Source organism: Agelaius phoeniceus, chromosome 4, assembly GCF_051311805.1.
Source record: "Agelaius phoeniceus isolate bAgePho1 chromosome 4, bAgePho1.hap1, whole genome shotgun sequence".
Classification (NCBI taxonomy): Eukaryota; Metazoa; Chordata; class Aves; order Passeriformes; family Icteridae; genus Agelaius; species Agelaius phoeniceus.
In genome coordinates this window covers 72,744,823-72,760,761 of record NC_135268.1, presented here as the reverse complement: position 1 = coordinate 72,760,761, position 15,939 = coordinate 72,744,823, and the positions used below count along the sequence as shown (strand labels likewise).

Genomic DNA, 15,939 nt, shown 5'->3' with positions numbered 1-15,939 from the left:
TGCTGGGGGCGCTGTGGCAGCACGGGGGGGCTGTCGGGGGTCCCCCCGTGTCCCCCCCGTCACCTGTCGCTGTAGTAGGAGCTGAGCAGAGCCCGGATCTCGGCTGAGACATTCTCCTGCAGCAGCAGCCCCTCGGCCGGGGGGGGCCCGGGGGGGCCCGGCGGGGCTGGGGGCGCGCCAGGGGTGGGGGGGACAGCGGCAGAAAGAGGGGGACAGAAAAAGGGGGGACAGAAAAAGGGGGGGGACAGCGAGAAGAGCAGCGTTAGGGGGTGAGCAGAGAGCAGAGAGGGGGAGACAGAGCAGAGCCCCCCCGCCCCCCGGATCGGCCCCACTCACCCGTCTGGTGGTACAGAGAGCCCTGGGGCGGCAGCGGCGCCGGGGGGCGGCGCGGGGGCGGCTCCTCGATCCGCATCAGCTCCTCACAGCACTGCTTCCACTGGGCTGGGGACAACGGGGACAATGCGGGGGGGGACAGAGACCCCGGCGTCTGGGGGGTCAGGTCAGGGATGGGGGCTGCAGGGGGGTGGGGTCTGCAGGGGATGGGGGTCCTGTTGGATTGGGGTTCCATTGGATGGGGTCAGCATGGGATGGGGGCTGCAGGGGGATGGGGATTGAATGGGGATGGGGGCTGCAGGGGATGGGGTCTGCAGGGGATGGGGGTCCCATTGGATTGGGGTCCCATTGGATTGGGGTCCCATTGGATGAGGCCTGCAGGGGATGGGGTCTGCAGGGGATGGGGGTCCCATTGGATTGGGGTTCCATTGGATGGGGTCAGCCTGGGATGGGGTCTGCAGGGGGTGGGGATTGAAGGGCATGGGGGTCCCACTGGATGGGGGTTCCATTGGATGGGGTCAGCCTGGGATGGGGATTGCAGGGGGATGAGGTCTGCATGGGATGGAGATTGAAGGGGATGGGGTCTGCAGGGGATGGGGGTCTCATAGGAATGGGGGGGCTCTCAGGACTGGTGTCCCAATGGGTTGGGGGTCCTGGGGTGATGGTCTGAGGTGGGGATCCCCCAGGGGGTCCTGTTCTTGTCCCTCTCATCTCTGTCCTACCCCATTGTTGTTCCCACCCCTGTCACTGTCCCCATCCCACTCCTCTGCCCATCTCTTTCCCTGTCCTGTTCTCAGCCTTGTCCTTGTCCCCATTGCTCTGGGGTCCCACTGGGCTGGGGGTCCTGGGGTGATGGAGCTCCCACAGGGATGGTCTGGGGTCCTGCCAGAGTGGGGGTCCCCCAGGATGAGGGGTCCCACTAGGTTTGGGGTCCTTTAACAATGGGGATCCCACTAGGACAGGGTCCCACCAGCACAGAAGGTCCCACAGGGGTTTGTAGGGTCCTACAGGGCTGGGAGGGCCCAGCAGGGATTTGGAGAGTCCCACAGGGATATGGAGGGTCCCACAGGGATATGGAGGGTCCCACAGTGATGTGTGGGGTCCCACAGTGATGTGGAGGGTCCCACAGTGATGTGTGGGGTCCCACAGGGATGTGGAGGGTCCCATAGGGATATTTAGGGTCCCACAGTGATGTGGAGGGTCCCACAGTGATGTGTGGGGTCCCACAGTGATGTGGAGAGTCCCACAGGACTGGGAGGGTCCCACAGTGATGTGGAGGGTCCCACAGTGATGTGTGGGGTCCCACAGGGATGTGGAGGGTCCCACAGGTCGGGGGGGTTCCCGGGGGCTCACCCAGGTCGCAGAGGTGCTGCCCCCAGGCCTGCAGCCAGCGCTGAGCCTCGGCCGTGCTCTCGGCCAGCAGCCCGTGTGTCACCTCCTCCCCGCCCAGCCGGTTGGTGACGGCCACCCCGGGGGGCTGCCCCCGGCCCCCCGAGTCCAGCGCCCGCACCCGCGTGTCCTGGGGCACACACAGGGCTGGGGGGGGCGGGGGCCCAGAGACCCCCAGAGACCCCACCCAGAGAGCCCAGAGACCCCCAGAGACACCCAGAGATACCCAGAGAACCCCAGAGACACCCCCAGAGACACCCAGAGAACCCCAGAGACACCAGATACCTCAGAGACCCCCAGAGACCCGAGAATACCCCAGAACACCCCAGAGACCCCCAAGCTCCCAATAAACCCCAAAGCTCCCATAGACCCCACAGCCCCCATAAACCCCAGAACACCCCACAGACCCCAGAACCCCCATAGACTCCACAGTCCCCATAGACCCCACAGCACCCACAGACCCCAGAAACCCCATAGAACCCACAGACCCCAGAGCTCCCCATAAACCTCAAACCACCCTGACCCCCCACACTCCCTCTTTCTCCCCATACCCCCCACCCCTCCATGTCCCCCCCATCCCCACAATCCCCATAACCCCACACCCCCCACACTCCCCGTGCCCCCCCGAGCCCAGCAGCCCCCGAGTGTCCCCTGAGTGTCCCCCGAGTGTCCCCTGTGGAGTGTCCCCTGTGTACCTTGGTGACAGCGATGGTCAGGGTGGGCTCCTGCCCCGCCTCAGCCTCGCTGGCGCTGCCGTAGCAGAGCAGCCCCGGGCCCCGCAGGACACAGAACAGGGGGGTCCCGCCCGGCCCCTCGGCCCCTGGAGCCTGCCCCGAGACCCCCAGAGCCGTCAGTGCCCACAGTGGCACCACAGTGCCAGTGTGCCCCATACAGTGCCCACAGTGGCACCACAGCGCCAGTGTGCCCCATACAGTGCCCACAGTGGCACCACAGCGCCAGTGTGCCCCATACAGTGCCCACAGTGGCACCACAGCGCCAGTCTGCCCCATTCTGCACCCCCCACAGCGCCAGTGTGCCCTGTACAGTGCCCACAGTGGCACCAGTGTCCCCCTCATTCAGCACCCACAGGTGACACATTCCCTATATCCCATTTTTCTACCCCATTTCTCGATCCCATTCCCATATCCCATTTCCCTGTATCTCATTTTTCTATCCCATTCCTATATGCCATTTCCCTATATCCCAGTTCTCTGCCCCATTCCTATATCCCATTCCTATATCCAATTTCTCTACCTCATCCCTCTATCCCATTTCCCTATATCCCATTCCTCTATTCCATTTCTCGACCTCATTTCTCGATCCCATCCCTATATCCCATTTCCCTATATCCCATTTTTCTATCCCATCTCTCTATCCCATTTCTCAATCTCATTTCTCAATCCCATCCCTATGTCCCATTTCCCTATATCCCATTCCTCTATCCCATTTTCTTATATCCCATTCCTCTATCCCATTTCCCCATATCCCATTTCCCCATATCCCATTTCCCTATATCCCATTTATCCCATTCTCCTACGTGCAGTTGCAGTGTCCTCTTTATCATGGCAGCGTTAATAAACCCCATCCCTCTATCCCATTCCTGATCCCATCCCTCTCTCCCATTTCTCAATCCCATCCCTATATCCCATTTCCCTATGTCCCATTTCTCTTTTCCATCCCTATATCTAATTTCTCTATCCCATGCCTTGATCCCGGTTCCCTATATCCCATTTTTCTATGCCATCTCTACCCCATTTCCCTATATCCCATTTCCTATATCTCTATATCCCATCTTATTCCTCTATCCCATCCATCTGTCCGATCCCTATATGCCATTTCTCTATCCCATTCCTATATCTCATTTCCCTATGTCCCATTTCTCTGTCCAGTCCCTATATCCCATAACTATATCCCATTCCTCTATCTCATTTCTCTATCCCATTTCCTTATATCCCATTTCCCTATATCCCATTTTTCTATCCCATCTCTCTATCCCCTTTCCCTATATCCCATTCCTCTAGCCCATTTCTCAATCTCATTTCTTGATCCCATCCCTATATCCCATTTCTCTATACCCCATTTCTCTATCCCATCTCTCTATCCTATTTCCCTATATCCCATTTATCCCATTCCCTTCCCTGCAGTTGCAGTGTCCCCTTTATCATGGCAGCGTTAATAAACCCCATTCCTCTATCCCATTCCTGATCCCATCCCTCTATCCCATTTCTCTGTCCCATCCCAAATTCCCATTTTTCTATCCTATCTCTCTATCCCATTCTCCTATATCCCATCCCTATATCCCAGCCTCTATCTCATTCCTATATTCCATTTCTCTACCCCATTTCCCTCTTTCCCATTTCTCAATCCCATCCTTATATCCCATTTCCCTATGTCCCATTTCCCTATATCCCATTTCTCTCCCATCCCTCTCCCCCACATCCGATGCCCTCCCAGTGCCGCTCCCGGTGCCGCTCCCGGTGCGCTCCCGGTGCCGTCCCGGTGTCGCCGCTGTCGCTGACCTGCAGCCGCAGTGTCCCTGTCGCCGCGGGGGTGTCCATGCAGCTGGGCCGGGCCGCCAGGCGGCAACACACGCGGCCATAGAGGGGCACCCAGCAGGGGCTCTGCTCTGGGGGGACACGGGGGGACAGGGGGGACATGGAGGGACAGGGGGGACATGGAGGGACCCCACACTGACCCCACACCCCCCAGCAGGGGCTCTGCTTTGTGGGGACACAGAGGGGACATGGAGGGACACCGACACCCCCAGCAGGGCTCTGCTCTGCTCTGGGGACTCCTGAGGCTCTTGGGGGCTGAGAGGGACCCCCAAACCCCAAAAGGATCCCAAAGCCTCCTCCTTGTGCCAGGACCCCCCCGTCCCCCCATGCACCGAGATCCCAAACCCACCCCCACCCCCGCAGGACCCCAAAATCCCGGATCCCCAACTCCGCCCCATCTGCTCCAGCCCCATTGCCCTGTTTTGGGGTGTGTGGGGAGTTGTGGGGTGTTTTTGGGGTGCTATGGGCTGGTTATAGGGTGTTATAGGGTGCCATGGGTGTTATGGGGTATTATGGGGTGTTACAGGGTTCCATGGGGTGTTATTGGGTACCGTGGGGTGTTATAAGGTGTTTTAGGGTGCTGTGAGGTGTTTTGGGGTGCCATGGGGTGGTTATGGTGTTGCCATGGGGTTTTATGGCATGTTATAGGGTGCCATGGGGGGTTTAGGGGTGTTATGGGGTGTTTTGGGGTGCCACAGGTTGTTATGGGGCGTTATAGGGTATTTTGAGGTGCCATGTGGTATTTTGGGGTGATATGGGGTGCCCTGGGCTGTTATGGGGCAGCCCGGGCTGTTTTGGGGTGCCATGGGGTGTTATGGGGTGTTTAGGGGTGCCCTGGGCTGTTTTGGGGTGATATGGGGTGTTATGGGGTGTTTATGGGGTGTTACATGTTGTTTTTGGATGCCCCGGGATGTTTTGGGGTGCCCGGTACTGTTTTGGGGTTTATGTGGGCTGTTTTGGGGCACCCCGGGCTGTTCTGGGGTGATTTGGGGTGATATGGTCTGTTCTGGGGTGCCCCAGGCTGTTTTGGGGTGCTGTGACCCCACTGACCGTCGGCAGCAATGACGAGGTCGTGCGTGCGGAAGCCGTCGTGCACCTGGGCCAGGGACAACGTGGTGTGAGCCAGCAGCTGGAAGCGGGGACACCTGGGGACATTGGGGACATTGGAGACACGTGGGGACATTGGGAACACCTGGGGACACCAGGGCACAGGGGACATCAGGGGGTATGGGGACACTGGGGGGTCAGGAGGACAATAGGGGGTCAGGGGGACATTGGGGAGGCAGGAGACATCGAGGGACGGAGGGGGACATGGGGGACATGGGGGCACAGACAGCACTGGGGGACACAGAGAGATATGGGGCACACAGGGGGGCACAGGGAGACATGAGCATGGGGGGACATGAGGCACACAGGGGGGACATGTGGCACACAGAGGGCACAGAAAGGGGCACACAGGGGGACGTGGAAGAACACGGGGGGGCACAGGGGGACATGCGGCACATAGGGGGGACAGGAGGCACATGAGGGGACATTGGCACACAGAGGGTACAGGGGGTACATGTGGCACACAGGTGGAACACAGCACAGAGGGACATGTGACACACAGGTGACACAGGTGGCACACAGGTGGCACACAGGGGGCACAGTTAGCACACAGAGGGACACGTGGCACACAGGTGGCACACAGGTGGCACACAGGTGGCACACAGAGGGTACTCACGGCACGCCGGGCGGTGGCAGCAGCAGAGCCCCGGCGGTGCCCGCAGTGCCCGGGGGGCTGGCAGGGCTCCCGTCCATGGCAGCCCGTGCCCGGCGGCCCGAGGAGCGGCCCAGGGAGGTGCTGAGGCGCGATGCCAGCTTGCGGGGGGCACTGCCCTGCGCCCCCGGCCCGGGCAGCCCCGCGCTGTACAGCTCCAAACGCAGCTCGAAATCCGGGCCCGCCTCGGGGCTGGGGACAGGGACAGCGTGGGGTCAGGGACAGCGTGGGGACAGGGACAGCAGGGGGACAGGGACAGCGTGGGGACAGGGACAGCGTGGGGTCAGGGACAGCCCAGGGAGCACAGGGACAGCGTGGGGTCAGGGACAGCGTGGGGTCAGGGACAGCATGGGCACAGGGACAGCGTGGGGTCAGGGATAGCATGGGGACAGGGACAGCGTGGGGACAGGGACAGCCCAGGGGGCACAGGGACAGCAGGGGGACAGGGACAGCGTGGGGTCAGGGACAGCATGGGGACAGGGACAGCAGGGGGACAGGAACAGCAGGGGGACAGGGACAGCGTGGGGACAGGGACAGCATGGGCACAGGGACAGCGTGGGGTCAGGGACAGCGTGGGGTCAGGGGGACAGGGACAGCCCAGGGGGCACAGGGGACAGGGACAGCATGGGGACAGGGACAGTATGGGGTCAGTTGGACAGGGACAGCCCAGGGGGCAGTGACAGCCAGGGGGCACAGGGGGCAGTGACAGCCTGGGGGACATAGGGGACAGTGACAGCCAGGGGTCAGTGCCAGCCCAGGGGGACACAGGGGAAAGGGACAGCATGGGGGGCAGTGACACCAGGGTCAGTGCCAGCCCGAGGGGCACAAGGGGACAGTGACAAGCCAGGGGGTCAGTGACAGCATGAGGGGGCAATGACACCGGGGGCAGTGACAGCCTGGGGGCACAGAGGGGTCAGTGCCAGCATGGGGGGACACAGGGGGGGGTGTCAGTGACAGCTGAGGGGGGCACAGAGGGGTCAGTGGCAGCAGGGGACACCCCCAGGGCCACCCCACGGACTGTGGGGACACTGCAGGGACAGGGACTGTGGGGCAGGGGTCCCTCCCAGGGTGGGCAGAGGAGGGCAGGGGTCACCCCCAGAAGGGGTCAGAGGTCCCCAAGTGGGGGTTGGTGGTGGCAGGGGTGCCATGGGGGTGGCAGTGGCCCTGGGGGGGATGTGGGGGTGATTGGGGGTCCCTTGGGGGGACGTGGGGGTGTTGGGGGTCCCATGGGAGGGATTAGGGGTCCCTGGGGGTGTGTGGGGGTGGTTGAGGGTCCCATAGAGAAACTCAGGGGTCCCATGGGGGAATATGGGGGTGTCAAAGGGCCCATAGGGGGGTGTCAGTGTCCCATAGGGGGGTGATCTGGGGTCCCATGGGGAGGGTCAGAGGTCCCAGGGGGGTGTGGAGGTGGTTGGGGGTTCCATAGAGAGGCTCAGGGGTCCCATGGGGGAGATATGGGGATGTCAGGGTCCCATAGGGGGGGTGTGGGGGGTCACATGGGGGTGATCAGGGGTCCCATAGGGGGTGTGGGGGTGATCAGGGGCCCTATGGGAGTGTATTGGGGTGGTCAGGGGTCCCATAGACAAGCTCAGGAGTGCCATGGGAGGGATATGGGGGTGTCAAAGGTCCCATAGGGAGGTGCCAGGGTCCCATAAGGGGTGTGGAGATGATCGGGGGTCCCAAGGGAGGGATCAGGGGTCCCATAGGGGGGTGTCAGTGTCCCTGGGGGTATGTGGGGGTGATTAGGGACCCCACAGAGAAGCTAAGGCATCCCATAGTGGGGTGCCAGGGTCCCAGGGAGGGGTGATCAGGGGTCCCGTGGGGAGGGTCAGGGGTCCCATGAGGGGAGTGATCAGGAGTCCCCTAGGGGGGTGCCAGGGTCCCATAGGGGAGTGATCAGGAGTCCCCTAGGGGGGTGCCAGGGTCCCATAGGGGGTGTCAGGGTGCCGGGGAGGGCTGTGGGGGTCCCGGGGGTCCCTCCCCCCTCACAAGAGCACGGCTCCCTCGAAGCAGATGTCGGTCAGGGTCCTGTCCACCAGCACCGTGGGGGTGTCGTGGATCTCAGCCCCCACCTGCAGCAGCAGGAACACGGCACAGCGGTGCAGCTCTGGGGGGCACGGGGGGGTCAGGGGGTTCACAGGGGGCACCGCGGGGCGAGGGGGGACCCCCGGCACCCCAACACTCACCCCCCTTGTTCCTGAAGTACTCTGTGTCCTTCCACATCAGCGGGATGCGCAAATCTGGGGTGGGGGGGACCAGGAGAGGGGTGAGACCCCCTGAGACACCCCCAAACCGCCCACCCCAAATGCAGACGGTGCTGCAGGGGGGGCAGGCAGAGAAGAGGGGGTTCCCCCTGCCCAGAACCCCTCCGGGACCCCCCATACCTGAGATGCAGACGGTGCCCCGGCACGGCACCGGCTCTGCCCCGGGCCCGCCCTCCGAGGGGCTGCGGGGGACGGGAGGGTCAGCAAAGCTCCCCACACATTTTGAGGGGCTCCCCTCCCACCTTTGGGGTGTCCCCTGCCAACACACCACCCCCACTGTGTGCCCCTCTGCTCCCATCCCATCCCTGGGTTTTGGGGTGTCCCCCATGTCCCCCCAGGTTTTGGGATGTCCCTCACTGCTGTGTCTCCCATGTTCCCCCAAAATTTCGAGGTGTCCCTCACTCTCAAGGGTCTCCCATCCCACAACCCAGATTTTGGGGTGTCTCCCACTGCCCTGTCCCTCAGGTCCCCCCAGTTTTGGGGGGTCCCTCACTGCCCTGTCCCCGCAGGATTTGAGGTTTTCCCTCACTGCTGTGTCCCCCATGTCCCCCCGGGTTTTGGGGTTTTCTCTCACCTCTGTGTACCCCATGTCCCCCAAATTTCGGGGTGTCCCTCACTGCCGTGTCCCCCCAGGTTTTGGGGTGTCCCCAATGTCCCCGCAGATTCTGGGGTGTCCCCCACGTCCCCCCAGGTTTTGGGGTGCCCCTCAGCGCTGCAGACCCTCAGGCCCCTCATCCCATCCCCTGGGTTTTAGGGCTCCTCTCACTGCCGTGTCCCCCACGTCCCCCCAAGTATTGGGGTGTCCCCCACCACCGCACCCCCTATGGAATCCCCAAACCCCCTCCCTCAGTTTTAGGGACCCCCCCCCTTCAGCTTTTAGCATTCCCCTGTGGTGTTCCCCATTCCCCCTCCCCTTTGAGGGTCCCACTGGGTGCCCTCCCCACCTTGGGGCATCCCTTGGGGTACCCCATTCCCTCTGGGCTCATTTTTGGGGTGTCTCACCGGCGGGCCCCCCTCAGCCGGGCCTCCTGGCGCCGCTGGAGCTCGCCCCCAGCCGCGACCACCCTGGCCTCGCACAGCACCAGGGTCTTGGTGGTCTCCAGGGCCTGCTCGGGCCGGCTGCAGGCGGGGAGGAGCCGCCGGGCGCCCTCACGGACCCGCAGGGCCCGCTCCAGGGCCCGCTGCAGCTCGGGCTCCTGGGGATGGGAATATTGGGGGTCAGGAGGACCCCAAAACCCTCCCCAAACCCACAGCACTCTCAGTGAATGCTCCAGGGCCCGCTGCAGCTCCAGCTCCTGGAGATGGAACATTGGGGGTCAGGGGGACCCCAAAACCCTTCCCACACCCATAACACCCTCAGTGAATGCTCCAGGGCCCGCTGCAGCTCGGGCTCCTGGGGATGGGAATATTGGGGGTCAGGAGGACCCCAAAACCCTCCCCAAACCCACAGCACTCTCAGTGAATGCTCCAGGGCCCGCTGCAGCTCCAGCTCCTGGAGATGGAACATTGGGGGTCAGGGGGACCCCAAAACCCTTCCCACACCCAGAGCACACACTGCAGCTCCAGCTGCTGGGAACAGCACATTTGGGGGGGGTCAGGGAGTCCCCCAAAATCCTTCCCGGACCTATAGAACACACTGCAGGGCCCTCTGCAACTCTGGCTCCTGGGGACGGAACATTGGGGGGTCAGGGGCACCCCAAAACACATCCCAAACCCACAGAGCCCACTGCAGTTCCGGCTCCTGGGGATGGGAATATTGGGGGTCAGGGGGACCCCAAAACCCTTCCCAAACCCACAGGACCCTCAGTGAATGGTCCAGGGCCCACTGCAGCTCCGGCTCCTGGGGATGGGAATATTGGGGGTCAGGAGGTCCCCAAAACACATCCCACACCCCAAAATCCCCCCTGGACCCGCAGGGCCTGCTCCAGGGCCCACTGCAGCTCCGGCTCCTGGGAACGGCACATTTGGGGGGTCAGGGGGCCCCCAAAACCCTTCCTAAACCCACAGCACCCTCAGTGAACGCTCCAGAGCCCGCTGCAGCTCCGGCTCCTGGGGATGGAACACTGGGGGTCAGGGGGACCCCAAAACCCTTCCCAAACCCACAGCACCCACAGGGCTCGCTCCAGGGCCCGCTGCAGCTCCAGCTCCTGGGGATGGAACACTGGGGGATCAGGAGCACCCCAAAATACATCCCACAACCCAAAATCCCTCCCGGACCCGCAGGCCTCGCTCCAGGGCCCACTGCAGCTCTGGCTCCTAGGGATGGGAATATTGGGGATCAGGGGGACCCCAAAACACATCCCCAAAACACATCCCAAAACCATAGCACCCGCAGGGCCCACTCCAGGGCCCGCTGCAGCTCCAGCTCCTGGGGATGGGAACATTATGGGGTCAGGGGGACCCCAAAACCCTTCCCACACCCACAGCACCCTCAGTGAATGCTCCAGGGCCCTCTGCAGCTCCGGCTCCTGGGGACGGAACATTGGGGGGTCAGGGGCACCCCAAAACACATCCCACAGCCCAAAATCCCCCCCGGACCCACAGCACCCACTTCAGGGCCCGCTGCAGCTCCGGCTCCTGGGGACGGAACATTTTGGGGTCAGGGGGACCCTAAAACACATCCCCAAAACACATCCCAAACCCACAGCACCCACAAGGCTCGCTCCAGGGCCCACTGCAGCTCCAGCTCCTGGGGATGGAACACTGGGAGGTCAAGGGCACCCCAAAACACATCCCACACCCCAAAATCCCTCCCGGACCCGCAGGCCTTGCTCCAGGGCCCACTGCAGCTCCAGCTCCTGGGGATGGAACATTGGGGGGTCAGGGGGACCCCAAAGCACATCCCCAAAACACATCCCAAACCCACAGCACCCACAGGGCCCACTCCAGGGCCCTCTGCAGCTCCGGCTCCTGGAGATGGAACATTATGGGGTCAGGGGGACCCCAAAACCGTTCCCACACCCAGAGCACACACTGCAGCTCCAGCTGCTGGGAACAGCACATTTGGGGGGGTCAGGGAGTCCCCAAAACCCCTCTCAGACCCACAGCACCCTCAGCAGTTCTAGCTCCTGGGAATGGCACACTTGGGGGTCAGAGGGACCCCAAAAATCCTTCCCACACCCCAAAACCCTTCCCACAACACCAGAGCCTGCTCCAGGGCCTGCTGCAGCTCCAACTCCTGGGGATGGAACATTATGGGGTCAGGGGGACCCCAAAACCCCTCCTGTACCCACAGCAACTCCGGCTCCTCCCACATTTGGGGTTTGGGAGGCTCTGGGGGAATATGGGGCTGGGGCACCTGCTGGGCACAGGGGACCCCAAAACCCCCAAATCCCCCCGGGGATCCCAGTCATGCCCAGGCAGGGGGAGGGGGTCCCCACATTGTTTGGGGGTCCCAGACCCGTGCTCTAAGTAGTCCCAGCTGCACCCCCACATTGTGCACCCCACAGATTCACCAGGCACCCCACAAATGCTCCATGTACCCCACAGATTTATCAGGAACCCCATGAACACATCCTGCACCCCACGGGGAATCTGTGAACCCCAAAACCAGACTGTGCACCCCACAAACACATCACAGACTCCACAGATCCATCATGCACCCCACAGGATTACCAGGCACCCCACAAATTATTGCTGCACCCCATGGTGCAAACACACCATGCACCCCATAAGGGCACCAGGTGCCCCACAGATCCACCGTGCACCCCAAGGGGGGGCTCTGCACCCTTAAAGCAGGGCAAGCACCCCAAAAACTCATCCAGCAGCCCCCAGGGGAACCACGCACCCCATAGATTTACCCTGCACCCCAAAAACACATCCTGCACCCCATAGATCCATCCTGCACCCCAAAACCATGTCTTGCAGCCCACAGGATGGGCTGTGGGGTGCAGGATGGACCACAGATCCATCCTGCAGCCCACAGATTTACCCTGCACCCCAAAAATACATCCTGCATTCCACAGATCCATCCTGCACCCCACAGATCCATCCTGCACCCCACAACCGTGCCATGCACCACCCCAAACTCATCCTGCAACCCACAAATCCCCCCAGATTCACCAAACACCCCCAAAACCCCAAATTTCCCAGCACACCCCCCCCTACACACCGACCACCCTCAGCCCCCCCAAGTCCTTCCCGGTACCTCCGGCTCGTCCATCCCGATCCCGATCCCGATCCCGATCCCGATCCCGATCCCGATCCCGATCCCGCCCCTGTCCCCCCCCCCCAGTGACGTCATCACCTATAAATAACCCCCCGCTGCGAACGGGGGGGGGGGGGGAGCGGGACCCCCCCCCCCCCAAAATCGCCCCTCTCGTGATTTCGGGGTGCAGGATGAGTTTGGGGTGGTGCATGGATCCCTTTGGGATGAGGAGCCCGTTCCACCTTCCCAGGACCCCCCAAACCCCCCCCCCCAACCCCCGGGGAAAATCGGGGTCCGGCAGTTCTGGGGGTGTCCCGGATTTGGATTTGGGGAAAGGGGGGGTCCCCCCAAATTTCGCACCTGGATGCTGGCGGCGATCTGGCGGATGTAGAGCATGTTGAGATCCTCCAGGATCCGCAGCCGGCGGCCCCCCCCCACCTCCATCGGGACCCCCGGGACCCCCCCAGCTATTTTGGGGGGTTCCCCCAAAGCCCCCCAAGGGGGTCCCGCCGCATCCAGCGCTGGGGTGCAGTGGGGGCCACCCCCCCGCCCTCTCTACCGAGGTGGCTGCGGGGAGAAAATGGGGTTTTGGTGGCGACCCCCCCCACACACCCCGACGGGAATTTGGGGGGGTGTTTGGGGCCCTCTCTGGAATTTGGGGGGGCGCCCACGTTGTTTGGCCGCCCCCCGGCAGGGAACAAGGGGGGCGACTGTGCGGGAAAGGGCAGCGGGGGCGGCGCGGAGGGGGCGGGGACGGGGTGGAGGAATTTGGGGGGCGAGAAGGGCGAGATTTGGGGAGAGGGGAGAGGGGAGAGATGGGGGGCAGGGTTTGGGGGGTAAGGGGTCAGGAAAGGGGGGAAGGGGACAAAGGGGGGGACAGGGATGGGGTGCAGGAATGGGGTGCAGGGTTTGGGATACAGGGTTTGGGGTACAGGGAGGGGATGCAGGAATGGGGTACAGGGTTTGGGGTGCAGGGAGGGGATCAGGGGCAGGGACGGAATGGAGGGTTTGAGGTGCAGGAATGGGGTGCAGGAATGGGGTGCAGGGTTTTGGGGACGTGATGAGGCAGGGTTTGGGGTGCAGGGAGGGGATCAAGGGCAGGGAGGGAATGCAGGGTTTGGGGTACAAGATTTGGGGTGCAGGGCACAAGAAAAGACGTGGAGAAAATGGGGTGAAAGAGACAAGATGGAGTGTGGGGATGGAAAAAGGGGGGCAGGGTTTTGGGGGCTGGGCAGGGATTTGGGGGCGCAGGAGAGGGCGCAGGGGAATGGATGGGGTGTAGGATTTGGGGTGCAGCGAGGGGATGAGGGGTGCGGGGGAAGGGAAACCAGCTGGGGGGCGGGGAGGGGGTGCGGGGGAAGCGGTTCCAGGGTTTGGGGTGCTGGGGACACGACGGGGTGCAGGGTTTGGGGTGCAGGGTTTGGGGTGCAGGGTTTGGGGTGAGGTCACAGGACGGGGTGCAGGGTTTGGGGTGCAAGGTTTGGGGTGCGGGCACAGGACGGGGTGCAGGGTTTGGGGTGCAGGGTTTGGGGTGCGGGGGAGGAACCAGGGGTGCAGAATTTGGGGGTGCCGGGAACGGAAAAAGGGGCGCGGGGATGGGGGGACACCGTGCCCGGGGGTGCAGAACGGGGCTCAGGGAACGGCACCGGAGGGGAAGGGGGGGTGGGGGAGGCGCGGGAGGAGCAGACGGGGCCCCGTGCGGGGGAGGCGGGGAACGGAGTCCCGGTAAGGACGGACACCGGGACCCCCTCTCCCCCCACCCCCCGTGCAGCGCTGCCCCCCGTTCCCGGTACCTCCGGCCGCTCCCGCTCCGCCGCGATCGCGCACAGGAAGCGGCGGCCGCCCCCGCCCCACGTCCCGCCCCGTGTCCCCCGTTGCCCGTGTCCCCCCCGCTCCCTCCCTCCCTCCTTCCCTCCCTTCTCCCAGGAGCCGCCTCCGTGTCCCCCCCGCCCCCCCCGCGGGGCTCCGGGACACCGGGAACGGGCGGGGGGCGCCCCCTGCTGGGGGAAATCCGCGGTGCCGGGGGGGGTGGCGGCGGCGAGACACCCCCGGGGCACCGGGGCCGACACGAGAGAACCGGAGCCCCCGTGAGGAGCCGGTACCGGGGGCACCGGGACCGCCCCGAGAGAACCGGAGCCCCGTGAGGAGCCGGTACCGGGGGACTGGGACACCCCCCCCCCCACCCCGCGGGCACCGAGTGAACCGAGACTCCTCGGGATGCACCGGGAGCTCCCCAAAGAGCACCGGGATGCCCCGGGACGATCCCCAAGTGCACCCAGACCCCTCAGAGAGTGCCCAGACATCCCCCGAGCCAACCGGGAGCCCCCCGAGCGAACCGGGAGCCCCCCGAGTGAACCAGGACCGGCCAAGTGCCGTTGGCGGTTAAAGACGGGGACCCCCCGCCCCGTACGCACCGGAACCCCCCAAGCGCACCAGGAGCCCTCAACATGCACCAGATCCACCCCAGGATGCACCGATCCCCCCTCAAAATTCACCGGGACCCGCGAGTGTGGGTGTACCGGGCGAACCGGGACCCCCGAGCACAGCCGGACCCTTCAGCAAGGGGGAAACGGAACCCCCGAATGTACCGAGACCGCCCCCGGGCACACCGGGAACCCCCAAAACGTGGCTGGGACTGGGTGAACTGGGACTCCTTGTATCCACCGGGACCCCCCCCCCGGTACCGGGACCCCCCAAATGTCCCTGTGTGCCACGGGCCCGGCACCGCCACGTGCGGGGGACTCCCCGATCCTGCTGTCCCGTCCCAGTCCCTCCCAGTCCCTCCCAGTTTCCCCCTCCCCGTCGGGTGCCGGGGGCGCGGGCGATTCCCGTTATACCGGATCCCACCGGAATTCCCGGCTGGGCCGGGGCAGCGGGACCGGACCGGCCCGGGGGGGCCCGGGGGGGAGGGAGCGGCCGTGACCGCCCCCGTGGCCTCGTGCCCGGGCTGCTCCCGCTGCTCCCGGTGCTCCCGGTGCTCCCAGGGCTGCTCCCGGTGCTGCTCTCAGTGCTCCCGGTACTCCCGTACCTGCGGGGCTGGGGCCGAAGGGCAGCAGCAGCCCCGGCGCAGTTCCATGTCCAGCGCTGACCCCTCCGCCACCGTGGCGCGGCTCCGCTCGTCCCGCCGGTACATGCCCGGGAGTCCCGGTGGTCCCGGAGGGTCCCAAGAGTTCTGAAGGATCCCGGGGGTCTTGGGGGATCCCGGGGTCCGGAGCCTCCCGAGGGGTCCCGAGGGGTCCCGGAGCCCCCGTGAACCGGAGATTTGTGGTGGGTCCCGGTGTTCCCGGTGCTCCCGGTGCTCTGGAGCTTTCCCGGTGCCCGGAGCTTTGCGGGGGTTCCCGAGTCCGCGGCAATTCCCGGGGTTCTGAGGGTCCCGGTGCTCCGGGAGGGGCTCCCGGTGTCCGGAGCACCGGGGCTAGGTGAGGAACACCGGGATGGACCCGGTGGAGATGCCGGGGTCGCCTCTCGGGGCTCGGAGCAGCCCCGGGATGG

At 64.2% G+C, this 15,939-nt stretch overlaps 1 protein-coding gene across 4 annotated transcripts in view; it reads right to left on the bottom strand.

Moving 5' to 3' along the window:
* Positions 1 to 15,939, bottom strand: part of RTKN (rhotekin) — a 16,768-nt gene extending 829 nt beyond the window's left edge. Inside the window, exons 1-12 of one of the 4 annotated variants that reach the window (XM_054633285.2) lie at positions 15,476 to 15,938; positions 9,303 to 9,496; positions 8,421 to 8,482; positions 8,223 to 8,276; positions 8,026 to 8,143; positions 6,001 to 6,228; positions 5,328 to 5,422; positions 4,242 to 4,348; positions 2,418 to 2,549; positions 1,687 to 1,852; positions 337 to 441; positions 64 to 166 (exon numbers count right to left, since the gene is read on the bottom strand). In XM_054633285.2, the coding sequence (XP_054489260.2) occupies positions 64 to 166; positions 337 to 441; positions 1,687 to 1,852; positions 2,418 to 2,549; positions 4,242 to 4,348; positions 5,328 to 5,422; positions 6,001 to 6,228; positions 8,026 to 8,143; positions 8,223 to 8,276; positions 8,421 to 8,482; positions 9,303 to 9,496; positions 15,476 to 15,580 (1,469 nt within the window). In that variant the 5' untranslated portion in view covers positions 15,581 to 15,938. Of the gene's footprint in view, positions 1 to 63; positions 167 to 336; positions 442 to 1,686; positions 1,853 to 2,417; positions 2,550 to 4,241; positions 4,349 to 5,327; positions 5,423 to 6,000; positions 6,229 to 8,025; positions 8,144 to 8,222; positions 8,277 to 8,420; positions 8,483 to 9,302; positions 9,497 to 12,447; positions 12,493 to 12,807; positions 12,939 to 15,475 lie in introns of those variants that run through there. The other 3 variants (XM_077177892.1, XM_077177893.1, XM_077177894.1) reach the window with 3 other exon arrangements.